The sequence below is a fragment of the Streptopelia decaocto genome (genome assembly GCF_964273445.1).
Source record: "Streptopelia decaocto genome assembly, chromosome: 2".
NCBI classification, from domain to species: Eukaryota; Metazoa; Chordata; class Aves; order Columbiformes; family Columbidae; genus Streptopelia; species Streptopelia decaocto.
Window position 1 is genome coordinate 23,595,934 of NC_138655.1, and position 27,789 is coordinate 23,623,722.

Genomic DNA, 27,789 nt, shown 5'->3' on the forward strand with positions numbered 1-27,789 from the left:
CTCCACAATATAACAATCTTTGTCTTCTTCAGTAGCATTCATGATACTGGGCAAATAATAACAGTGAAAGATATTATTTTGATTTTCTTCTGTTTATTTAAATAGTAAAGATTAGTTATTAAAGGAGCTAAAACCTCAAAGACATAGTACCTCTACCAAATTAATGTTGATTATTGAATGTGTTCACGGGCTATGTGAAATTCAGATATGTTACCCTAACTGACAGGAAGAATGAGTTGCAAGGATTTTCTGATTAGGAAATTCCAAATGTAGTATATGAGTGTCTCATTTTTCTTTAGGTGTTTCCTAATTAATCTGATTAATTTTTTATGTCAATAAAATTGTCCATAAAAGAACCTTCACAAAAAAACCCTGTTTTCAGCCTGGACTTCATTTAAAATGCTAGGCCCTTTAAGAATAATAAAAAGAAAATCGTGTCCTGACTTGTGCAGTTCTGCTCTCATTTAAGATGTGCTCTTCAGTCCAGTGTTCAGCTGAACCCTAATTGCTGCTTATTGGGCAGGTAGGTGGTTTCTGGCAACATTTATGGTAGAAACTGTGAGATTGTCTAGTGCCCTGTTCACAAGTGGCCGTGGAAACTGCCCTGGATGGTATAGCTTCCCCTTATCCTTTTCGTGCATATACTGTAATTTGCTGCGGATTCTGGTTTCGCTGCAGGGTGTAGGACTTGCCACAGAGCAACATAGGAAAGATGATCCAAAGCAGAGCTGGGCTCAAGGTTCAGAGGTGGAAGGGCCACTGCAGGACAAATTTGGAAGGGGCTCTGTCACGGAGAGGTGAAGACAAACACAGATTAAGCTGCTGTGATCCCTCAGGCCTGAGTTCTGATGTCTCACAGACAAATGGTTAAAACTGAAGACTCAGTCATATGATCTAACCCATTTGCTTGTATATCTGATGTGTTATTTGAGGAAGACTTGTCAATCTGTAGGGGAACCGGGTGGTTGGGAGCTCATATTGAGTGCTAGTTGGTGCTGTTGGTTTTGGTTTTTCTTTCAAGTAACAGTAGTTTAAGGCTGGCTGTGTGAGCGTTGCCATTAGCCCTGCGGTGAGACCTGAACTCATACCAATAGCTGTGGGAAACTTGGGAGAAAGTGGTAAGTGGGGTGGAAGCAAAAAATTACTAGAAGTAATAGTTTGGGAGAACACAGGGACTGGAGGAACAGAGTGACTGAAACAGCTTAGTTCTGTTTTAAAAATAGGACAGAGTTCTTTTAGGATGGCAAAGATGTATTTGACAAGAAATGGAAGCAAAAATGAAGAATAAATTCCTATCAGGTGAGCATTTTGGTTTTATTCCTGGAGATTTGGGACTAGCTTTGTAATTCTATGATGATTGCCTTGCAGGCTCCTTGGAAGGAAACAGGAAGAGGTGGAAACTAAATCAGAGTGTTTGGAAAGAAAGAGGGAGTGTAACTTTTATGCAGAGAAATAAGTAAGCCAAAATGAGGAAACCGAGAGGGAAGATGAAATGGAAAACTGGCATTTGTGGGTAGTTAATAAACGGGAGTGCCGAGAGCTGAGGAGGAGAGGTACAGGCTTGCGAGGGCATGGCATAATTAACAAGTTGGACTAAACATTTCGAATAAGTAGTTCTATACGTTTTACTGTATTTAGAAAGTGCATCTAAAATTTTCAGCTAACACAGCTCATGTCACATGAAGATTTTTAGAAAGCTACATTAAATAAATATAGATGTTTCTGAAGTAGATATTTTCAACAAACATACAAAGCATAAATGTGGATTTAGGACCTTAACTCTAGCTCTTGAATATCTCCTTTTGTGACTTTTATTGCCTGCCATAAAAGAATGATTCATGAATTCCCTCTTTCTTCTCCTTGTCCTTGGTGAATTATAAAGAAGTCACTTCTTTGCTGTGGTTCTTAACTGCTGTGTAGTTGATGAAAATAATTGGCAAAGGCAAATATTTTTTCCCAGAACTTTGGAGCTGAGTAGGACTCCAAAACTAAGCTTTGTGTACCTGCAGAGAGACAGGTCAATGTTTATTATCAAACAGGAGATATATGTTTTGGCACCACATAAACAGCAGTTACTGGCCTTCTGTTACAGCTGTGTGTTTTCAATAGCTACTGCAGAGCTGGCTGTTAAGAGCAGCTAAAGATAAGATTAAATGTCATCAGTTCAAAGTTCAGAAGAGATCATTACTGTCAAGGACAGGAACAGCTCAATGTTAGCCACTGCTTTATACCAGAAGCACTTTGCTTGTGCTGACAGTCTTGTATCACAAGCAAAGTAGGTGAGGCCAATTGCAGAGTAATAGAGTGCCACGTCTCATATCTGAGTTCATATACCAGTTTGGCATGGCTGCCCACTGAAAATATAAAGCCTACATCTTTATGAAACAAGATGCTCAGGTCTCTTTTTGTAGTTCTTGTGTTAGGCAGATAATTAATTGAGTTTTGTAAATGTTTTAGGTATTTGAATTAAAGCAAACTATTCAGTATTGAAATACTTTTTTCATTAAAATGACAGTAAACAGGTTTTGCATTGTTTTGCATGGTTCCACTTTTCTTCAGCATATGAGAAGTATTGTAGAATGCGGGTTTGAACAAGCTAAACCAAGTTTCACGGCCAGTCAGCCTTCTTAGAAGCTACGGATACAATCTCAGGAAGTTCCCTTTCCCTGCTGCCCGTGTTTCAAACACAGGTTGAAGCTTCTGGAGCCTCTACCATGCTAGCAGTCTGTGTAACCTCTCATTTCAAGTTTTTTGCCTTTTCTGAATACATATTTCTGCATATGGTTGTAGAAAAACAAATGATAAACTTTTACTCCCTTTTACTTTGGAAAATAGTTTCATAAAAAAAAAATACCTTATTATTGCTGCCAGTAGAGCCGGTTCTGAATAGTGTGTTGCTGTCTTGTAAATCTTAAGCAATGATACTGAATGCATTTGAGATAATACATACAGAAGTTCAAAATTTCCAATTATTTTACAGTAGTCTATCAAAGTTGTACTGCTCCCCCCCCCCCGCCAAGTGTAAATGTATAATTAGAGGAAAACTTGGGGAAAAAAATGTAAAGAAAATGACACAGTAGGTATAATCTTTAGTAGGACAAACATTTCTTTATATAGGATGAACCTTTTTTTCCTTGTTGAAAAATCTGTCTACATACAGTTCTTGACAGTGTGAAATTTCTGTTCTCTAGGTAAAATGCTGCCTTTCTGAGTAAATTCTCACTGCTAGTGGACAAGTTACTTGATTATTTTTGTCATCTTGTAGTGTTGTCTTAGGTATTTTAGCATACATTTCTTAATCTTATTAGGAAAAGCGAGTTTTAAATCTGTAGAACTATGAATGCAAAAGGAAATAGTAATTCTAGTTTCCTAAGCAATTATTCCATAAAACTAAATGTAGCTAAGTGAGGGGAAGGTGAACTTGTCTTTTCACAGCAACTTCATGCATGTCTGTTTAAACGAGCAGTGCTGTCATTTCTACTAAGAATTTTCAAAAGGGCAAAATCATCTCTTGAGACTGATAAACAGCAATGGATAAAATAACAAGTGATGGGCTCAACGAGGTGCGGTTTAAATAGAGAAAATCTAATGGGAAGTAGCTACATTAGTAGCAGCTGGATTTACTTCCTGGATCTCAATCTGAGTGGAAATCCTAGCTTGCTTAAAATTTGTCTTCCAGATTCTTGGCCTGATAAGAAAGGTGGATAAAGCAATTTATTTACTTGGCTTCAGTGCTGTGATGATGGGTTTTGTTTAAACTTGCTATTGTTGTTTGATTTTTATCTAGGCTATTTTTATGATTCCTACAAATCCCCCTCCAACCTTCCGGAAGCCAGAGCTCTGGTCAGATGAATTCACAGATTTTGTGAAGAAATGCTTAGTGAAAAATCCTGAACAAAGAGCTACAGCAACACAGCTGCTACAGGTCAGTATTTAAGTTACTGAGGAAATGCAAGTTTTGTGGCTTTTTCCCTCTGGTCTCAAACCAGAACTGTCTTAAAAATTTCCAAGGGCAAATCTCATTTTAACTATTATCATGCTGCATTTCTTTTCCATTTTGTCAAATACAAATGCCCCCATTTTATGTCTCCTTTACTACTTCTAAAAATTAATTGTCCTTTAGATAGCTTAGCGCTTGTTCTTGCTATTAAAATTGGATCCTTGCTTTGTGGTTAGAGGCCCTTGATAGATCTCAGGGTTTAGGCAAGTGATAAGTAAAGGACTTGAGCCTAGGTTACCCCTCAGTTTGGACCACCCATGGAGTACATTCAATCTGCCCTTCTGGTCATGGGAAATTAAGCAGACAGGTTGCTCTGTGTCCTAGAAGGGTCTGATGCAGGTGGGCAGTATAAGGAATTTGTTCTTGGGCTAGGTTGTACCTACTGGGTGCCTGTAAATTCAAGCCATGATTGGTGATGTGGCCCCACGGAGCCCAGAGAGGCCGGGCTGGGCTTTCCCAGCTTGCTGACTTGAGCCTGCTAGCGCTGCAGAAATTCAACAGCTGCATCTCTTTGGTACTGAGATTGAAGTATCTCTGCTTGATTTCTAAGAACTACAACAACTACACAAAGAGGGACAGATCTATCAAAAAAGATTTAGTCTTTGTGAATTGGCCACACATTTTAGTGTGTGTGGAAGAGAGAAAATGTGAAGAAAATTGTTGTTCCTTAGTTACTTGTAGTCTTATTAAGACAGCCCTGAAGGCAGAGCATAACACAAATATGGGGGCAAAGGAGACAAAGAACAAAGGTAGGGAAGAGAAGGGAAGATTTCTAGAAAAAATTATAATAGGTTCCATGATGGTTGAAGTGGAATCTAAAATTTCTGGTAAATAAGCTTGCTTTGATAATGAGACAGAAGTGAAAATTTTTGCTGAGTCCTTTGCTCCATTTACTTTCCTGATTCTGAATTATTTTTTTTTATAATTTAGTGTTCTTTTATACTTGTTGCTGCTATTGATAAATATTGCTGTTAATTTTATTTGTTCATCTGTCTGCAAGTGAATCTGATTTTTGGAAATTTCATCTGTAAGACTCATGCTAGATTTATTTTGCCTCTAGGTAGAAATAGCCTCTTTTAAAATCTAAATTCAAGTGAACTGCACTGCTAGGAGAACATAAACATTTTGCAAAGTAATTTGCAGTAATATGTCATCAAATTTGTAAGTCATGTTACGTACATTTTATTTTCCACAAGGTGGGAACATGAAAATGTAGACTGCAAAGGAGAGTAAAAATTGAAAGTTTTAGATTTTTCATATGATGTATGAATCATCACTTGAGACCTTAAAGATTCAAAGTTTGTATGGTTAGCTGAAGACTGGCAGCTGGATAGAAGAGATTTGCATGAATGTGTAAAAGGGGAGGGTGGGGGTGTGGAACTTCAGTGTTCCCCTTTCGGTGTGCTTACTGGCCAGACAACCAAACACTGTGTCCAGCACAACTAAGTGTTGCCTTTTCCCAGAGCTGGAGTTCAGAGCATGTGTGATGGAGCTGGAGGTGCTGTGGGGGGGAATGAAAGTGCTGCTTGTGGGGAAAGATCATGGAGGAATAGGAGAGTAATTGAATATATTAAGAGACAAGATAGAGAACAGGTATAGGACACTAGGCTTCTTAAATTCTGTTCTTCATGTAAACATTTTTTTAATGTTTAATAATATATATCTGAGGTGCTTGGAGTTACCTTTCGCCTAAAATGTATTTGCACATAATGATGCAGAAATCAGAATTTTTGTAACAGCAGTTGTTTACTAGACAGCAAAATAAATGTAAATGGTATCGTGCGTATTTTGTCTTAAAGGAAGAAGTGATGTTTTAAATGGCCTTGAATTAAAAAATTAGTCTTCCTGCTAAAAGTAATGTTTCAGCATCATCAAGAAATGTTTTATGACTTGTAAAGCACAGGTTTGTTGAAGTAGGCAGCCATAGTTGCTTTTCTTACAGACACTAATTTATGCTGTCAGTTTGTTAAGATTAATTAAATTCTGTAACTGAAAATCTGAAAAAGTTTGGTTTTTCTATGTCAATCACCACTCTATTTATTTACTACTTACTGCATGTTTCCTTTGGACAATTATATTCTTAACTATAAACAAGTTGTTTTATGATTACCTTTCCCAAGGCTCGCTGTTATTAAAAATAGTTGAAGTAAAATCTTAGTTATGAAACTCCTAAAAGATATCACATGTTGTTAGTGTAGATTTTAATTATTGTGTAATATAACATAATATTTATCACTGAGATCTGTGGTGTTCAATAATGCTTGTAATTACATCTGAAGCGTAGCTATTGTAGTGATGCTATATAATTTTTTTTTCTAGCACACATTTATTAAGAATGCCAAGCCAGTTTCAATTTTAAGGGACCTGATCACTGAAGCTATGGAGATAAAGGCAAAGAGACATGAGGAACAGCAGAGGGAACTAGAAGAGGAGGAAGAAAATTCGGTTTGTCCTTTTTTTTTCCTATAACTATCTGTACTTTATAGATAATTTACTGTTTTTCCTCTACTTTCTGTACTTATGTTCAAATACTTTTCTTTACCAGGCTTCTACCTGGTTTTTAGCCTATGAGGACCGAGTATTCCGCTCTTATCTATTATGAGTGGTGCTGTTGTGAGTAATGCCATATGAGCCAGCTTTCAGCACTATTCCATGAGATGTCCCAGCAAAGAGCTTTTCTAGGAGGTGGGAAAAGAAAGCATGTCAACTTCAGCTGTTCAGACTAACATAAAAATAAAAGAAAACCCACCAAAACTACAAACTGATAAGATTCCATTTTCACATATGGGCTTCTAGACAAATGGTTCAATTTTCAGTTCAAGCCACTTAGCTTTTTTTGCATCCCCCCTGCCTTTTTTTTTTTTTTTTAAGTGTTAGTTATGCAGCACATTAAGTAGTGATTACAATATGGTTGCACCTATAAAGTGAAAATGTGACAGCATTTTATTCTTCAGATGATGATGTCAGAATATGTTTGAGGACAGAAGCAGGTAATGTGATAAACAGGTTGCATTTAGAATTGTTTGGCAATGTTAGGAATAAGTCAGTGTTTCTGGCATTATTACTATCCCTTCATGATTTATTTTAGAGCAGTCTTGTGCTTCAAAGAAGTGTATTGCCACAGAAACAATGAGAGCCAAGGTCATTCAGGAATAGCACACAGGAGGAGGCTGGAATGTTAGCAGAAATCTTACAGCTTCGAGCAAACAGAAAAGAGCAGTGCAGTAATGCAGTCTGCCCCATCCCAAATTGTAGGAACCTTGTTATGTGTTACAGAGTGTTAGGTGATGATCTATATATAGGAATACTTTTCAAGCGATTCTGTGGAGTGTTTTGTATCCTAACGGACAGTATAGTCATTTGTTTGCTGGATGTTTTTCTGTTCTAAGAGTATTGCTAGCTTGTGTTTATAAAGATGGTTTACTCTGGATTATATTTGCTTAGTCAGTAATTAAACAGGCAGAGAAGGTTGGGATTATTGTTTTTTATATTAGGAAATGTTGCCTACGTGGAGATGTGACTTGCAGAGTTGGTGTTTGTGATTTGATATATTGAATACTTGATCTCTAAAGAGGCTGATTTATTACTGACATAAAACCCTACAGCCTTTACTAGCATGCTTTGTGCGCTGCTATTGCCTTCTGAACTGCAGACCTCAAACACTTGGGCATTGTTGATGGCTTTTGCATTAACCCAAAATTAGGTATGACATCTGATTACTCAGTCTGAGGTTCAGATGGGGAGTGAGATAACGAGGCAGGAACGAAACAATCCATGCCAGCTCATTATGTGGTGTTTATCTTCCATCGCCCACTATGGGGTGGAAGGGTGCAACTCAAATTGGGTCCACCTCAACTGAAGAAGCATTAGCAACTCCCCATGCTTCTTGCATGGGTACAAAAATCAGAACGTAACACTGCCTTTTTCCACACTCCTGCCACAGGTTATTCAGTGTTTAGTATAAGGGAACCTCAAATCCAGGATTGGGGCAGCAATCTGCAGTAGATGGGAGTTTTGCCATGTACTTTTGTGGCACAGCCAGGGAACAGGATATGATTTAAAAAGACAGAATGACTCTGCTTGTCAATAAATGTAAAAAATTGGTGCCTCAACTCTGAAAATAATAGAAGTATCTTTGGTTAGCAGGGCTGAAAGAGCAGAACCACAGAATGGCTGAGGTTGGAAGGGACCTCTGGAGGTCATATGGTCCAGCCACCCAGAGCTGATTGCTCAGGACTGTGTCTAGGCAGCTTTTGAATGTCTCTAAGGAGGGAAGCTCCACAACCTCCCTGGGCAGTTTGTGCCAATGCTTGGTCACCCTCACAGTAAAAAAAGTGTTTTCTGATGTTCAGAAGGAACATCCTGTATTTCAGTGTATGCCCATTGCCTCTGTTCTTGTCACCAGGTACTGCTGAGAAGAGCCTGGCTCTGTTGTCTTTGCATATTCCCTTCAGATATTTGTACACATTGATGAGGTCTCCCCAGAGCCTTCTCTTCTCCAGGCTGAACAGTCCCAGCTCTCTCAGCCCCTCCTCACAGGAGAGATGCTCCAGTCCCCTAATCATGTTTATGGCCCTTAATTGGACTAATCTCCAGTATGCACATGTCTCCCTTGTACTGAGGAACTCAGAAGTGGACCCCAGTACTCCAGGTGTGACCTCACCAGTGCTCAGCAGAGAGTATCACTTCCCTTGTCCTGCTGGTGACACTCCTAATGCAGCCCAGGATACCGTTAGTCTATGGAAATGCTAACTCATGGGCTGAGAGAAAAGACAATTTAATAGGACAGCAAAGGAAGAGAATAATAATAATAATTATAATAGAATATACAAAACGAGTGATGCACAGCACAATTGCTCACCATGCGTTGACTGATGCCCAGCCTGTCTCCGAGCAGCAATTCCAGTCCCCTGGCCAACTTCCCCCGGTTTATATACTGAGTGTGATGTCATATGGTATGCAGTATCACCTTGGCCAGCTTGGGTCAGCTGTCCTGGCTGTGCACCCTCCCAGCTTCTTGTGTACCTCCCTGCTAGCAGAGCATGGGGAGCTGAGAAGTCCTTGACTTAGTATAAGCACTACTTAGCAACAACTGACACATCAGTGCATTATCAACATTATTCTCATACTAAATCCAAACCACAGCACTATACCAGCTACTTGGAAGAAAATGATCCCTGCTGAAACCAGGACTGTATCCACTACTTATTCTATACCGTCTACATCATGCCCAGAATCCTACACTTTCCAATACATTTCACCACCACTTTTCCTGTCTTTGGATATATATACACAGATATCATTCCCTTAGAGGGATGGCCCATAGACTAACGTGTCCGTTGAATACATTTAGTGTGTGACTTTGGGCTTCATCTGTCATGACAGTCTTTTGGGGGAGGAGAGATGGTGTGTGGTGTTGAACCATTGCATGCTGCATCCAGAGCCTGCAGCTGGTGTATCTGGTATGGCCCAAGCCCACGGTCTGCAGGTTGAAGATCTTGATCTTGAGGAAGTTGTTGGGCACCAGCTGCTCAAGCCACTTTTGGTTCCGCCACCACTGTGCTTGCTTTGTTTTACCCAAGTTCATTCTCCATTGATCTGGGTGATTCTTACTGTAATATCATTGCTATGACATATAGCAACTACAGTAGTGATGACATCCAGTGGCAGGGTTATATAGCAATTAACGTAATACAGTTTAATTCATTGGCTATTCTCACCTGAAGTCAAATGCCCTTGAGGTACACATTGTATTTCCCCATCCTTCTGCATCACCCACCAAGTTCACCCAGGTCCTTGGACAAAAGCAATCCCATGGGTGGGTTTTACCTTTGCCTGAGGCAAGACTAACCCAGACTGTCTGGGCTAATACATTCTTCATGTGCACTATAGGGATTGTATCCCCTTCATCAAAGTTTTGATAGGGCATGGCCAGCTCCATTGGTAGATCCCCTAGAGTTAACTAGCTATGTGGCTTTTCCTTAACGTGTATAGCAATGTTTGAAGGTCCCACCACCTATTGCTACTAGTGTAGTTTTATCAGACGAGTGTATCATTTGATTTTCCTGCAGGCTCATGTGTGACAAGCATGTGATATGCCCACTCAATGCCATGCTATTTGGCCCAAGTGTCTATGAAGTTGTTTCGGAAATGAGTCCTGTTGTCTGACTCAGTTCTTTTTGGGGTGCCGTGTCACCATAGGACTTGCTTCTCAAGTCTTAAGATAGTGTTTTGGGCAGTGGCATGGGGCATGGCTCCTGTTTCCAGCCATCTGCTGGTTGATTCCACCATTGTAAGCTCATGGTGCTTGCCTTGGCAGGTCTGTGGGAGTGTGATAAAATTGATCTGCCGGGCTTCCCTATATTTATAGTTCAGCCCTCACCCTCCATAGGACAGAGGCTTTCACTACTTGACTTGCTTGATTGCAGCACGTTTTACATTCACGGATAACCTGTGCAGTAGTGTCCATGGTCAAGTCCAGCCCTCAGTCGTGAGCCCATCTGTATGTTGCATCTCTTCCTTGATGGCCTGAAGTGTCATGGGCCCACTGAGCTATAAATAATTCACCCTTAAATTGCCAGTCCAGATTCACCTGAGCCACTTCAATCTTAGCAACCTGATCCACCTGCTTGTTTTGATGCTCTTCAGTGGCCCAGCTCTTGGATATGTGAGTATCTACATGATGTACTTTTACAACCATCTTCTCTAGCTGGGCAGGAATATCTTGCCACGATGGGGCAGCCCAGATGGGTTTGCCTCTGCACTGCCAGGTACTCTTCTTCTCTTGATGTAGCCACCACCCCCACCAGGGCATTGGCCACCGTCCGTGAGTTACTATAGAAGTAGAGCACTGGCCACTTCTCTTGTTCAGCAATGTCTAAAGCCAGCTGGATGGCTTTCACCTCTGCAAACTGTCTTAATTCACCTTCTTATTCAGCAGTTTCTGTGACTTGTCACACAGAACTCCATACAGCAGCTTTCTTCCTCTGATGCTTTTCCACAATGTGACAGGACCCATCAGTGAATAGGGCATATTGCTTCTAATTTTCTGGCAGTTATAAAGTGGGGCCTCTTCAGCACGTGTCACCTCCTCCTCTGGTGATATTCCAGAATCTTTGCCTTCTGGCTAGTCCGTGATCACTTTCAGAATCCCAGGGCAACTGGGGTTTCCTATTGGAGCGTGCTCTGTGATCAGTGCACCCCACTTACTCCGCGTAGCATCAGTCGTGTGATGTGTAGAGGGGACGCTCTCTTTGAACATTGAGCCCTGCACCGGCAGTTGGGGTTCCAGGAGGAGCTGTGCTTCAGTACCGACCATTTCCAAAGCAGCTTGAACCCCTTCATAAGCTGTCAATGTCTCATTTTCTTTTGGAGTGTAGTGGGCCTCAAATCCTCTCTATCCCTGACTCCAAAGCCCCAGGAGTTTACCTTGCACCTCCTCTGGTGCTTCCTGCCATTCTCCCTGGCTGTGGTGCTGGGCTGAATGTTCAAAGGGTCCCCTCTACGCCTCATGGAACTGGCAGCGCAGAGGTGTGAGCATCAACAAACCAAGAAGCAAAAGTCTGCTTGAAAGAATTGCTCTTAAATATAAGGCAGAAGGTCCGAGTATGTGACAGAGAGGCATAGGCAGAGGAGATAGAAGATCAGTCAGCGTGGGAAGCTCAGCATTAGCATACCTTGCTCAGTTTTTTTTCCTCAGGATCCTGATGTAGAGGAATTTTAAAGGGCAGTAACGATAGTCTTGCAGAGGGCTGGAGGCAGCCCTGCCAGTAGTAGGAGCTGATAAAAGAATAAAGGGGTTTGAAAACTTAATAGGTGATTAATAGAAGAGGCAGATTTGATACAGAGCTGACTTCCTGGTACAGAATGAAGTGATATAGGAGACCATGAAAGGGGGCTTGTGAATGAGACTAGTTGGCTCAGAAAAGAAAGGTAGTAGAAAAATAGTGTGTTTTCAGCATAATGAAAGACAGATGGGGAGAAGTTGGAAAACGAACCTTTGTAGTTGTATCACCTCAAGTGGAGGTATCACTAGATAAGACTTGGAGATGACAAATAGGTAAGAGAGATGAAAGTCTGGTAAAAAACCTTTAGCAATATGGACATTTTGAAAATAAGAATGTGTTTGTTAGGGTAAGCCCTTCGTACTGCTGTAGTTCTAAAAGACTTCAGAATTATTAAAAAAAAATACATTGAACATGCACATTATGCTGTATAGTGTCCTTGGAGTTAATTATTGAAGTTCTTTTAGAAGAAGTTTTCTCATCCTTAGAAATTTGATGTCTTATACTCCTTTTCAGTTTTCTATGGTGATGCTCACTTACAGGCTATAATTGATGAACTAAAATGAATAAATAATACCAAGTGATGTTTGCAGGGGACATTGAGAGATGAATCCTGGATTATTGAGTGCATAATATGTTGCATTTGGACATAATTAAGTAAGCCCTTGCAGTTGTATTTTTGAGCTAAGTAGTTTGCTTCCTCAGCAAGATAAGCTGGCTGCCTCTGGGTCTATTTTAATGCAAAGTAAACTTTGTGAATAATGGGCTTAATGTGACACTGAAGGTAGGCTGAATACAAAGCACAAGAGAGGTTAATGCAAACTCTTCCTTAATATTTTAGAGCATGTGACAAGAGTTCGAGTGGGTGGATACTGCATATTTTAAGGGGTGGTAACTACTTGAACTACACGTTCTAACTCTACTTAACAAGTTATTGTATCTGGTTTTTTTTTGGGAAAACACATAAAGGGTAACCCTTACAATTTTTTGTCTGTTTTGTTTGCTGTGAGAGAGCTCCAGTACTAGACTTGGTTATGCAAATAGTCTGTAGCCAAATTCATTGTGGCCTAAGGTAAGTCACACTGTCTTGTATTTGCTGCAGACCTATGTGTGCATTTGAAGCAATGGAGGATATGTTTACAATACCATGGTAGGGTGATGGAGAGGTTAACTGTAGTTCTCCAGCAACGGCCAGCTCATGGCAGAGAAAATGGATATTTTTTTTTAAAAAATAGTTTGTGTCATTCTTGAAACTTCAGCAGGAGAAAGAATAAATCTCTTTGAGCTTGAGGGAAGTTCCAAATGTAGAGAAAAGACCATGTGCAAAGATGAGAAGATATGCTACTTGTAAATAGAGCAAGCAAAAGGGAAGTACAAGCTGGTGCTGCTGGCAAAGTGGGAAGTGGTGATTTTCAGTGTGATAATTTTATGTATAATGTATATATTATTTATATAATTATAAATATTTTAGTATTTTATATTTAGAATTTTATAATTATATATTTATAATTTTATATTTTATATCTTGATCATGGATGGATAAATTTCATTACTCCTGGAGATCATTCTGGAGAGGCTTTTGTGCTTTTTTTCCCTTTAGCTCCATCAGCTTTATTGAAGGAAGACTATAAGCCACCATGTATTTACTACTTGTAATGGACAAGAGGATGTCCGCGTGTTTTTTACTGTAACATTTTTATCCAATAGTTAAACATTTTCAAAAGTCTACTGTTATGAAAAGATAAAGTAAAAAGGGAATTTTGTTCCTATTTTAAAAAATATTTTGTTTATGTTCTTTTGTGCTGTTGAGATGTTTTAATTCCATAAGTTTTCATATGAGTTTATGATTCTAAAAAATAATCTGTTACAAAGTTTGTAATTAGGATGAAATTTTTACTTTTGTTTAAATGTCATATTTGGTAGTAAGTATGATTTTTGCTATCAGTAAATATATGGCTTTAATAATTTTTGTATTGCTTGGTAAGCCTTGAGTGAGAGAAAGGAAGAGTACTGATGGTGAGGTGAAGAGGAGGGATCTTCTTCTTGACAAATACAGTTTGTCAAAACTCCGTGTTTGGTAGAAACATTTGGAGAGCTCTCGTGTTGCCAAACTGATTTTGTTACAAACTGATTTTAATGATCGTTTGGTTGTAATACAGACTTCCATGTTTTGCAACTGAATTCAAGTGCAGTACATCATCGTAAGAAATTCCAGATTCATTTGAGAAATTATACCAACATCTTATCCAGTTGCTGTCACTAAAAATTCTGATCAGTTAAAAGCAGAAAACCAACCAAACTAGGAAACAGCAGGACAAACTGTTAGAATTTTTTTATTTAATCAGAGAAGTTTTGTGTACCATTTTTCCTGAATTCATGTTATTCATGTATTGCGTGCTGGAATAGTCCTGAGCAACACGTAGTTGTAATTGAGGCCTGAATTAAGTGAAAACCTGGACAGCACAGATTTTAGTTTTTAAAGCATACTAGGCAAATATTGATCAATGGACACACAGGTTATTAAAGGAAAGGAGGATAAAAAATGGAAGAATAAAATTAAAGCATTAGAACATGCGTTTGTCATTTTGAGAAATCCCAACAACAAAGCCCCCAAAAGCCCACATTTTGATTTGAAATAATGCTTCATTACAAAATAAACTCAAAGATAACGTCTTTCATTTAATTTTGAATTTGTTTGGGGAGCTGCCAGAAAAACAATAAACCAGTTCTTTTTACACTTCTGAGTATTTTTTCTTTCCCTTCTGGAAAGGGAAAAGAGATAATGAGTGCCGCTTCGGTATACGGTTGTGGATGAAGTCAGCAGTCCAGCATTCAAGTATAAAGATAAATAATCATTGCACATCCCTCCTTATGTACCAGTTTCCACAGAACTCTGAAGAAATACAAGGCTGCTTGTGTGTGGTTTGCGTGACTACACAAACATGCAGTTCAAGTGATAACACAGGTTTTGCTAATCCAGGATGCAATGAGGGCAGCAGCTCTAGAATGAGGTAATGACAGTCCCTGTGTTACCTTGTGTAGCAGTAGTGCCAGTAAGTCGTGCCTGTATTTCTTCATATTTTAATATCTATAAATATTTTCATATTGTATGTAGAATTGGAGACGCTCTTCAGTTGGAAAGTAATAGCCACCTTGCACATACATTTTGGAAAACAGTACCCTAGAAGTGCATTTTCCCCAGTGATATTGCTGTGAAGTTGTCAATGTAGAAGTGCAAAGGCAGACTCAGACCTGGAGAAATGCATATTTAATAACAGTGGGAAACAAAAGCAAATGTTGATGTGTTAAGTGGAGTCTATCAATGTTAAAGGTCTCTCATGGATAGTGAATTGAATTGAAAAAGAATGGTTTGAGTTAACCTGTCAGGGGCTTGAATTTATTCTTCTAAACCCCCAAGAATTTCCCATGTGAAGTGTGAGCAGTTGTGTTCATTGCTGACTAGTACGTGTTTTGGGACCCATCAAGAAGACAGGTGTAAAATGTTCTAACCATGATGTTCCTTTTGTTAGGAAACCAGATTTAACCCTAACAGTTACATTTGAATTAGTTTTTATAGCTTGAATTCCCTCTTAAAGACATATATGTCTTATAATGGGCACTCAGGATACGTAACTGAAAGTGCAATGGAGGTGAGTGCCTGGTTTGGAGAATTAATCAGATGCAAAGACTTCACAATTATGTGCTGTATTTTCAGGGTCGATTCAGATTGTTTCCCTTCAAGCAAGGGTCGCATCCCTAAAATTGATTATTTTTCACTTTTACCACTTTCTGTAAACATTCTATAGTATGGGAAGTTGTCAATTTTAATGTAAATATTTTTTTGGAGGGCAAACCTTTCTATTATGCAGCTGTAAATAAATGGCCAGGCTGAATACAGTCTTCCTGTCTGTATCCTTTCAGAGCGATATTATAATATTACAGATAGTGCGCTCTGAATTGATTTTATGCCTATTATGAGAGCTGCTCGTGTGATGAGAATGCCTTCTGACAAACTGACATGTTTTGATAGATGCTGAGGTAATTGTGCAGATTTTTTTAATTAAGCAAAAATTGCAAGTGGTGTATTCTACAGAAGGTTAATCCCAATATCAAAGTTTAAAAGTTAGTTTAGGCATTACTAAACATGACCGATCTCTCCTCTTGTGTGTGAATTGGATGCTGAGGCTGGGCAGCTGTATTATGGGAATGTAAAGTAACTCGTTGCCTGGCAGCTTGCAGGAAACATGTCTAAATATTTATTTCTGTGGATCTTTAAAGGAATGAGCTAACAAGCAGCTTTTCCTGTATGTTTTCTTTTACATTTTAATGTCTATATTATGTCAGGAATGCTTAATTATTTTAGAATATTCAGATAAGGAATTTCTGCTTCAGTACTCCACCTTTGTTTTTCTTAGACACTTGGTGGTTGACAACTACCAACAACTTAGCCAACCATCAATAATCAGTTATTTCTATATGTAGGCTTATTTATTCATTCATATAAAAGTTTCTTTGGGTAATCATATGTTAATTATGAGAAGCTGGCATCTTTTGAGACCTTAAGAAATAATTGCTATAATTATTAATTTTTATTTTTACAATATTTATATAATTACTTTAAAGGAACTACTGAGTCATTTGAGTTATTCTGTATTTAAATCTGATACATTGGGCTGTATTTTTCTCAAGGATTTAATATGTAATTTCGTATGTCTTTCATGTGTTTGTATGTAAATGATACATCTATGTATCTGTGTATATAAATATATGGAACTTTGCAAGACAAAGTGTTAAAACTTTTTGTTGTCATAGTGTTTTTCCTTTAAGCCGAAGAACACTTGACATATGTGCTAATTAAATTTGATTGTAGCCCACTAAGTGTCCTAGAAATATGTAAAGATTACTTTGTCGAGTGAAATATAGCAGCCCAAGGGGCATAAACAGCATTTTAAGAGCATATTGTTAAAAATCACAGCAATTTAGAGCCAGAAACTCAGGATAGGTAAACATAGGGAGGTAATTGTAAGTGGCAAGTCATTGTTACTAGGTATATCAATTACAAGGAGGTAGAAAACAAGCTTAAACGCTGTTTTGTGACATATGTCTGTTGAATTTGATGGGATTTGAGTGTGCTGAAAGCTTAGTCTTGACCTGTTTTGCTAATGGGTCCAAACTTCTTAAAGGTGTGCTCAGTATTAAGCATATTCTGGGTTTGGAGTTGGGCTTTGTATATGTGAGGAATTTTTACAAAATCCTTGTTCTTGACCAAACTGTAGTATGTGTTTATGTAACTACTACAGTGCTTTTACAAAAAAGATAGCTGTGACTCCAGCCACGTTTTTCAAAGGTGATGATGAGGTGTTAATAGTAAATGAAATAATTTTACAGGATACTAAATTTTGCCAGTGTGTAAATCTCCCTTTCATGTCTTGCAGCCTAGTCGGCTGTCTCTGGTGCCCTCTAGTGTTCTTCTCATATGCACAAACCAGAGCTGGAGATTCTTGAAGGCAAGCTGCCGTATTTGCTTGTCTTATTTAGTTTTTTCTTTATCAGCCTTCATCCCTTTTTTTCCCTATGAATGTTGCAAATACAACAGAAAAATCCAGTAGTCTTTATCACCTCAGCTCATTTGTTTCTATCATGATATTGACTTGGGCGTGATGTGCAAGATCGTTTTTTTCTGAGAAAAGTTCTAGTTTGAGATCTTTTATGTTACAAGCTTATCGTGAAGTCATGCATGTTGTTTCTGCTGAAACCTTTTTGAATTGTCTGTCCCTGATAATCGAGTCTCTATGACTGCATTTTCATGCTTTAAGAGTTTGTTTTGTTAATCTTCTGACTTGCTATTTTGGTAAACAAGGAGATCCAAAGGGTCCGGTAGGATTGCAGGGTATTGCAAATGTTGTGCTCACTTTAGACTGTAAAGTTGTTCAGAGTTTCTGCAGTTCATTATATTTTCTGTAGCGTTTCAAGAGATATTGGTGCTCTTGCTCGCGTGCTCTTTCTCTTGCTCTCTACTGGTCAATCAGAAATTTCTGTCAAAGAAAGTTTGGTGCTTATCACTTGCACACAAGAGAACAGCAGAGAGTTTAGTTCCACAGTTAGCTGGTTTTATTGCTTGATTCTTGGGTCTGTTTTCATAAACAGGAGGAGAACATGACACTTCAGCTTTAACATCTTATATTTTTTTCCTGGTTAAAATTGAGATTGTGTTTGTTTTTATTTAATCAGTGAGTTTACTTTTTTTTTTTTTTTAACGACAGATCAGAAATTCTGCATCATTACGAACTGTAAAGCATGAACAGAATTTGTATAAAGGAATCACTTTTATCTCTTGTGTAAATGTGCACTTACATAACTTGATCCACTGGATATTATTATGAAGTTAGTTTTTCTGAGTTAGTGTAGTTACTACTGTATTAGCTAAATCTCATATGTGATAAATACTGGAATGATAGTTCTGCAAGCAATCTGGCTTAACCCACACAATTAATTATTTTGGGGCATGCCCAGGCCCTGAAAAAATTTTATATTGCTCTCTCTCAGTCCATCATTCCTGATCTAGGGAAAACACTATTTATCAAATTGTCATGTACTTCCCTTTTGGGACAACTATTCTGTTAGTACCAAGGTGGGCTTTTGTGATCCTTCGTCTTCTAGGTACTAAAAAATAACTGTTCTCTTTCCTGAGACACAAGAGTAAGATGAAGGCTTTTGAGACTCTTAGACTGGAAAATGAAATGCTATTCTTTGGTGTAAATCCAGATACTTGATTTGACTGAAGAAATAAATTATCAATGTTTTTAATGAAGCAGAAGATCTGAAAAATTATCATTTAGGACTGTATTTCTTACTTGTTCCTACTGTGAGCCATGACTTTTTTTCCCCACTAACTTCTAAAGTAAAACTTTTGAGGCTCAGGAAAATGTTTGTTTAATTTCTGATTTCAGTTTTAGAAAGTTTAGGACCATATGCACTGCAAGTGGATATTAATACTAATCAAGCAATTCTGTAGATCAAATGTAACTGTGCCTTAAGCTCAGAGATTTGCCTGCCTGTATGTTAGAGATGCTGCATTTATAGTGTTTAACAGAAGAAATAGCAGTACTTTGTGAGTCAGTTTTGCACTCTATTGCAATATTGGAAGAAGCATTTGGAAATAATACCTTAATTGTTCTAGCACTTCTAAAATGCCATGCAAAAATACGCTTTTGGACTTTACTTTCTGATACCCTTGTTATGAAGGGAAAAATGTAAAAACCACTGAGGTTAGCAAGAAAGTTGTGGGGGGAGGAAGTCAAGAAAACTCAAGTTGCCACCAGGAGGAGCAGTACTAAAATATTCTCACAGTCCTCCAGTGCTGTAGCTGTAAACTGTCTGTATCTTTGGGGATATGATAGTTTTTTAAAGGGCAGTGTTCTGATGCAGTGTTTTAGAATGCAACTAAAAAACCCAGAAGGAACACAAATGAAGGACTTGAATATTTTTACAATCCAGAAAAGAATGATTTTTTTTTTTTTTTTTGACATTTGAAATTCTAATCACAGAATTAGATCTGTATCCTGGTTTCAGTATGTCACACTTTTAGCCAGACTCTCTGAATCAAAATTAGATCAATTTTTGTGTCTCTTGGTTGAGACATAATGGAACAATTGTCAGGAGCTGGTGTACTGGCATCGCTACTCACTGCAGTTCTCAGTATCTGCTGAGACCCACCCTTAGAGAAACAGGCACTCAGGCAGTGTAGCTGGGTCGTGTGCCGATGGCTGTGATAGAGGCAAATTGTCTGCTGTGTCAGGGAGCAACACGAAAGGAATGAGCTCAGTACAGAATAGAATCTACTCGTAGAAAATATGTATAGTCTATCACATTATTCCTGAAATGCTGTGATGTTGTACTTATAGTGTAAATCAGCCTTTGGAAAGGAGTGGGATGTCTCATTAGTATTTTCAAATATTGGTATTCCATACGAATTTTATAATTCCTTAACTGAATTGTCATTAGTTCCCTGTTTCATATTCCCGGCCCATTGTTGTCACTGATTCAAGATACTATTGCATCTCCTGATATTAGCTGCCCTACCCACATAGTAGTTATGTATGTACTCTACAGATATTTTTCTACATAGTATCAGCAAGTTATTTTGTTCACTCTTGTTACAGAGTTTTTTAAAGTGAACTAAATACTTGAAATAAACCAAGTTAATTTTCTTTTTCCAAGGTGGACTTCCAAAACTATTTTGGAGGATTGTTTAATTCCTAAATTGAATGAATGTCTGTTGTCTCGGTGCTGTGTATGATGTAAGATGCTGTGCTGGGAATATAGTTAAGGGTGATCAGCACAAATCCTCAGTGATAGTCCATTGCAAACCAACCAAATCACCTTCTATAAATTGTGGTACTGATTTTGGAACCCAAGGAGGTATAAGGTGTTGTGAAAGTCACCAAGATACTCAAAACTGGCTGCTGATGTAAAGTGTACATTGGTGAATCTCCGAGAAAGAAGAAAGGTTTTGGTTTTCCTTTATATGGAACATTTTTTTTATTTTGTAATTTCTTTTAAAGTTTTAAACCTGGAATTCTAGCAGTACAAACAGGTCATGTGAATATACAAAACTAATGAATAAGCATCTAAATGACTGCTTCTTAGCTTTTTTTTTTTTTTTTTAATGATCATCTGCATTCTGACGAATGTTTCTTCATAGGATGAAGATGAGCTGGACTCTCACACCATGGTGAAGACCAGTTCGGAGAGTGCTGGTACCATGAGGGCCACAAGCACGATGAGTGAAGGTGCTCAGACAATGATTGAACACAACAGTACTATGTTGGAATCAGACTTGGGGACCATGGTAATAAATAGCGACGATGACGAAGAGGAAGATGGGACCATGAAAAGTATGTTGTTAATTTCTTTTAATAATGTAGCATGTTTTCTCATACTGCATGAGAATGTGGTGTCATCAGTGGCTTTTAAGTGTCAAGTTCTGTGGTTTAAACAGGAGGAGGGGGTATTTGTGTCTCTTAAGTGCTTTCTATAGTTTGTGGAGAAAAAGCTGACTATTGTGGGAGATTCAAAGCAGAAGCTTGGGTTTGGTGCTTTGCTGGAGGACTCTAAAATTAGCCCTTTGTGAATTCTCCCTACTACTGCCTGTCTTTTCCTTTTGCCTCCTGTCTCACATACATTTGGACCGGTTCCTTGGAGCTAAACTGAGGTGATGTGATTATGTGGGAAGCTGCTCCTTCAATGCCAGTGGTTCTGGGAGCTCGTCATGAGTCTCCATGGGTTCAGCAATCAGTACACATCTTGCTGCAAATTTGTTTTGTAATTCGTGATCAATTGGTGGATTTTTATTTTATAGCCAAGTGTTATTGTTTTAACATGTGTTGGAATGTAACTGATTTAGGGCAATGATCAAAAGATTGTTAAAACCTAAGTAAAATGTCCAAATTGACTTCAGCAGCATGTGAGGGAGTATGTAACAAAGAGAAAAAAAACCTTGCAAATGCTTTAAAGTATAAAATTGTAAGTTACACTGAAATATGCATAAATACCTATTTTTTAGATAGTTAACTTATGTACCTGCATATTGATGTGTTCATTATTTAGCTGAAGTCTACTGCAGAACAAGGCCCACTGAATTTAATAGAATTATTTGCTTGAATGGGCAGCATCAATAGATGAATCAAACTCAAGCTGTAAGTGCCTGATTTCATGAGGCACAATGTAATGTTTAACTCCAGGCAATTGTTGGGGGCAGGGGGAGGTAATAAATAAATCTAATGTCTCAAGAGTGGAAAACAGTGCCAAATAAATAACTTTGTTAAATGCGTTATAGCAAACATAAAGTTGCATTTGTGTTTGCACATATACACCTGATGTAATTTGTGCAAGATTAGCTGGAGGCGCAAAGCAGGAATGTGTTTTCTTTGTGGTTTAATGCACAGCAACTTGGAAGGAGGGAGAGATTTTGTTGTTGTGGGTTTTTTTATGTTTTTGTGTGTGTGGTTTTGTTGTTGTTTGTGTTTTTTTTTTTTTTTTCCCCGTAGTGTTCTCAGCAATAAGACAGCAAACACCTGTTGATTAGTGATTAGTTTAAGTAGGATGATTCACCTCATGAAAACACTCAGTACATGCTTTAATTTGTTTTCATGCTGAAACAGAATATTTGCCTGTTAAACTGGGAGGCTAATGCAGGGTTAGTACAAGTGATATCAAACTCATCTATTTCAACAAGTTAAGGAAAAGGTGAGTGATGCAGAAAGAAAAAAGATGTTACAAGCAAATTTGGAGTAAAAGATAATAAAGTAATTATTAGGGTGGAAGTACTATGAAGTGAGGTTTTGTGTGGCCTTAATAAGTGCTGAGAGGAAATACCTGCTGATACGCCAAACAGATCAAAAAAGTCATTAGGTTTGCACTGAAGTCTCTTATGTGTGTCCTATTTGTCTGCTGTGTTGCTGGAGACATTGTTTATAAAAGTACCACTATTTTCCATTTTCAGTTGATTCCAGTAACAATCTGTAGTTGGAATTAGCTTTCTACACCTTGCCCTTTAGTCAGTATAATTCTTAAATCCATTCTTCCTTCTTGTCAAACAAGAATATATAATCTTTGGGACAGCAGGTTTCCTTCCACTCTCTCCCTGCATAGGTGGCTGTCTTGACACCTGTAACTCCAGTGAAGGAAAGGCAGCAAACTGGAGGTGGCCTGTTGGCAGGTGATGATTTCATCTGCAGCTGGCAAGCAACAGGTTTGGTTCCAGCACTTGCTTGCTGAACTTTCTTGTATCTTGCATTAGGCACCTATTGATTAGAAACTAGAAATGATTAAAGAATGGGACCTCCACATCTCTCAGCTGAAAATAAATATAAATCTGTCTGCTGTAGCTGGTCCTCTGGTTCTGTGATTCATGTGCTATTGACTGAAAGAAGAGCAATAGCAGGTGTCCTAAATAAATGTCACCAGGAAGGTAGGAAAAATACAAATCCTTGCTGTCCCTGAGAGGCAGACACAGATTTTTGTTTCTTTGTGCTTGACAAAGACACAAGATTTTGGAGATTCGTTGCTTTTTCCAGTGTACCTTCATAGGCGAGGTGGGGATTTTCTAAATGTTTGTGTGATTTGATTAAAATAAATCAAAATAGGTAGCTTAAAAGTCCTCTTTGATACTTCTGAATAATAGAACATTACAAGCAAGAAGCTTGGAGAAATAAACTTAGTTACTAGGAAAGAGGGATTTAGTTTACTTCCTAGACACACAAGATATTTATGTCAATTTTTTTCAGTTGCTCTTGTGTTTAGTTTCACATTTTGTTTCCTTCTGCCTTTTGTTTCACTGCTCAAGGACAAAATAAGAAACAATAATAAGTTTTTATTTATAAGTGCCCGTCCTTAGAGGCCTCTGGGAGCTATGACAGAAAATAACTAAAACCATATTTTTTTTTCACAAATAGGGAATTGTGCCCAGATAAAATTGGGATTTGGAACAAAAAGAGGCCTGTCATCCTACCCCAACATACAATATACAGCCTAGCAATAAACAACATTTATGCCTTCTTGCTTCGTATGCCTGTGCATTGTGTGAGCAGAGACTGTGTGGTATGTACCTAGGAGGGAAGAAAATGTAGAATGTGAAGGGGTGGGAGGACAGAGCTTAACTTAAGAAGGTTTAATATGGAATGGAAGAAAGAGTGGGATTGATGGAAGGTAGTACAACTTTTGTTCAGCTGCTTGGATTGTACTTATTTTCATGTAGAAGCTTTTTCATATCTCAGTTCAGAGACCAGTGTTCAGACCAGCTTCGCCACGTTGCCTTCAGGGTGTTTCAGCAAGGCTTAGCGGGAGGACGCTCTGGTTTACCAGGACTACTCCTGATTCTTCTTTCTCCTTTTCATGAATGTGTTGTGTCCACACTTCCCTGCCACTCCTCTCCCACCCCCCGCCCCCCCTTTTTTTTTCTTTTCCCTATGTTGAATATATATTTGCTTTGGGCTGGCAAACAAGTTGCCTCTTCTTCCTATCTGGACTTACTCTGGGTTTCTAAGTATTGCTTCAGACTTCAGTGAAGCTTCTAGATAGCTCGCGATTTGTAATTAATATATAAAAAGAAAAGGACAGTGAATTAATGAAGTGGCATTTTGCAAACAGAATGCGGAAAAGTGGTTAGGATTTGGTTTATTACTTTTTGCCCTATACGACAAGAAATGTGTAAGGTTTAGTCAGTATAATTCTTAAACATTCTTCCTTTTTATCAAACAGAAGAACAAAATCTTTGGGACAGCAGGCTTCCTTCCTCCCTCCCTCCCTCCCTGTAGAGGTCTTGAGACCTGTGACTCCAGTGAAGGAAAGGCAGCAAACTGGAGGTGGCCTGACGGCAAGCGATGTTTTCATCATTCAGTTGGCAAATGACAGGTTTTGTTGCAGCACTTGGTGGCTGAACTTTCTTGTGTTATTGTGTTATGGGATCCTTGATTACAGCAGGACACGCATGGTGCTCTAGAACCTACATTTTGAGAGGAGAATTCATGAGTTGATTTTATTTTTTTTTATTAATTTTTAGTGATTTCAGTCCATCCAGTGAAGAGGTTGTGCCATACCGTAAGTCTCCTCTGTAATAGGAGGTGGCTGCTTGGGCAGCTCTTAGCCACAGGACTTAGGTCTTTCTGTTTTTTCAACTGAAAAGCAAAAGCTATTTATATGTGTTTTATAACAACCTATAGCCCAGGTGCTATAGAAATTCATCAAGGAAACTTAATTATGGGCATGTTTAACTGGTTCTGTAACACAGACTGGTATTTCACGGATGTAGTTTTGTTCAAGCATTTTCTGTGCCCATGTAAAGATGAGTTGCTTGATGCCATATGCAGGTGTACTAGTACTTTACTCCTGTACATATATAGAGAGAGAGATCGTAAGTGTTTCCAAGCCTATTCCAGTCCTTGAGCCCTCTCCTGTGGCTGGTAATAGTTGTTCATTTGTGCCACTAATAGTAGTATCTTTTACAAATGGGAATTTTTTTCAAAGAAAAACATCATATTGGCAGTTCTGCTCCAAGAGCTCTTGCAAAATGCTAGCTTAACATGGATTTTCTTTGTTTTGCTGAAAGCAGAAATAAAGCATAACTCAGCTGGAACGAAGTAATGGATTTATTGTAGTACTGTCGTTGAGTATTTTTTTTCTTGTCCAGAAGGTGGAAAAATGGAACAAAAGTTATTAAACCAGTTTTACAAGTCTCATTCTCAGGAAGCAAAGCAATGTTTTGTACAGGAAACTCTTTTCCTCATTGAAAAGCCTTTGAGTTTGTAGTCCTTCAAAAAGTCTGTGAAGACTTCAGCTGATTGAAAAATATGTGCATTTTCCATTTAAATGCCACTTGCAATTATTTCTGATAAGTAGGTGTATTATAAAACAAAACACTGAATGAGGCCTGAATTTGAATGAAGACGTGGGTCCAATAAGTTACTGTGATGTGAAAATGGTGAACTCAGTAACCACTTTGTTACACAGCTCTCTGAAGTCAAACATTTCCTAGGTAGATCCCTCGGTGGACTCCCAGCTGCTCCAGCCCGAGGAAATGGTGATCTATAATAGTTTCTTCTGATGTTTCTTTGTGATTCAGCAACTAGGTAGACTGACCTCTCGTTCTCTGGGGTGGTTGCTAGTAGGCATGTATTAGACGTAGAATTCACCCGCTCATAAAATACAGTCACAATTTCTGCTGAAAACATGGCTGTATAAGCTGTTGTAGCGTTTGTCATAGAGGTGATAGTCCAAGGAAGGCTAAAAGTTGATTGCAATAGAGCTTCTCACTCTAGTAGTGACAAAGCAATATGTTTTCAGGGAGTAGGGATCTTCTCAGAAGCACTGCAGGCAGGAGAGCTTGATCCCCTAACTTCACTGAACAGGCAGCAGCAGCTGGAAATGTTCCTCAATCTAGTGGCAGATGGAAATCCCCAGGATGGGGAAGGCTGTGGAAACTTGTGGCTTATGGCAAAAGGAGCAAATCTTTCATTTGTAGGTTTGCAGTTGTGGAAGAGGTCCAGTGCCTTGGAAGTAACAGAGTGAGAGAAGGACTTAGAGACTTCCTATAGGAAATTGTAAACAGACAAAATACCACCACCACCACCTGCCCCCTCCCAGGAAGGTGTTGTGAGACATTTCCCTCTGTAGGACGTGGGTGGCCTTATTTGCAGACCTTACTTGCTATCTAGGAAAACTTGTTTCTTTCCCAGGGCCCAGCCTCTCAATGTTGAAAGACTGCCAGGGTTTTTCCAGTGCTTAGACTGTTGTCTTCTGCTGCCTGTCCACGTGGGCATGTGCCAATGATGCTGCCAGAGACCTTGAGAGTGACCTCAAGAGTGGCTCCAGGGTTGTGAGTATGTTCTCAATCATGAGGGTGAAGGGAAAACCTTGGAGGAGTGGGTGTGTATCCATCCCATGGGTCAACACTCGGTTGTGCCTCTAGTGTTGTTGACAGATGTTTGACTTCTGTGACCATGGGGCCTCTTTGAGGGACTGCTGTGGAGAGGTGGTTCCACCTGCCAAAGTAAGGCAAGTGTGGTTTTTGCCAACAAGCTGACCCTGAGTTAGCCTGACCACCATGGGGGAATGTATATGTCGTTCAGCCCAACATAGGGTATAGAAACTTAGCAGCTAACAGCAGAACTTTTAATGAATTTAAAATCAATTTAACATTAACAAAATACTCTTATTTTGGAAATACCTCACTACAAAAGCATTTTTCTTTATAGATGACATCAATTGAATTTGATCAGAACATGCATTAGAATGGAATATGCATTCCTTCTTATTTTGAAATGTGTGTTTAGAATTATTTCTTTTAGATATTATATGTTTTTGAAACAGTGTAATAGAGTTGGTGTTGTATTATGTCATTGCCTTATTCTTTTTATTATCCAGCATGCTTCTTGGAAGAAATTACCTTGCATATGACTATTTGGGGACATCTGTGTTGGCTGTATTCCTGTCAGGGGTATTGCTGAGGTAGAATGTATGTTTTCAGTGTCTGTGGTGGTCTCTCTGTTCCATGATTTGCCAACAGTTTCTCAGGCTACTGTTTTTGTGACTTCCCAAAGCCATCTTGAAGTCCTGGAACAGGCAGGAACAGGGACGACAGAAGAGACTGATATTTTTAAATGTTGAAACTGTGGCAAACATTTTTAAACATGATCATATCTTGTTCGAAGAACGAATTAAAATGAGAAGAACTGGAAAATCCAAGTCCTATTAGAATGGAACAGGCTATTGCACAATACGTCTCCAGTGCAAGTGTGGAGTGATACTGATTGTGCTGCAGACTTTTGTGACACATATATGCTGTGTGTAGAAAGTAACTTACTGGATAGTTAAATGAATTAAGTGTCCTTAAAGGAATCTTTATGTATGGTACTTTTAAATTTCTTGGTTCCTGAAAGACAGTCGACAAGACACCATTACTCTGTTGTTAATGAAAGTTAGAAAAACTGCTTTCAGGCCAAAATGGTCTTCTAATAACCTTACCTTTTGAGGAAGAAAAAAAGTGCAACCAAATCAGTTTACTCTGGCATAAAGAACCTGAGTGTTTTCTGAAATCAGTACAAAACAGGCAGGAGCCTTCAAAGGGCATTTAAACAAGTAGGTGTCAACCTACCCTATTTTCCATGAAATATTAACTAAACTTGCTTGTGTTAGGTTAGCTGGAGATATAAAAAAGTATCTTCATTTTCATTTAATTACTTGTAAAAAGAAAATAAAACCTTACAAATAAATCTTTAGATAAAACCTTCATTTGTTTTAACACTGGGGAAAAAGCAAACTTGGAAACACCTCCGATGCCATTGTTTTGTGGGCATAATATTTTTGCATTTGTGTGTGAGTTTTTGTATTCGCAGTGAAGGAAAGCAGCTGTTGTTCTTTTAAATGGGTTAACTGCACTAAATTTGAATCAGAAGTGAATTCTACAGTATTATTTATCAAAACAAGTAGAACAAGTCCTCAAAGTGT

The 27,789-nt window shown here is 38.5% G+C and overlaps 1 protein-coding gene across 1 annotated transcript in view; it reads left to right on the top strand.

Annotated features, from left to right (window-relative positions):
• The window catches only part of STK3 (serine/threonine kinase 3), a 129,489-nt gene that overhangs the window by 53,795 nt on the left and 47,905 nt on the right, over positions 1–27,789 (top strand). The window contains exons 7-9 of the mRNA XM_082045705.1: positions 3,788–3,925; positions 6,320–6,445; positions 20,489–20,681. Coding sequence (XP_081901831.1) covers positions 3,788–3,925; positions 6,320–6,445; positions 20,489–20,681 — 457 coding nt within the window. The remainder of the gene's footprint in view (positions 1–3,787; positions 3,926–6,319; positions 6,446–20,488; positions 20,682–27,789) is intronic.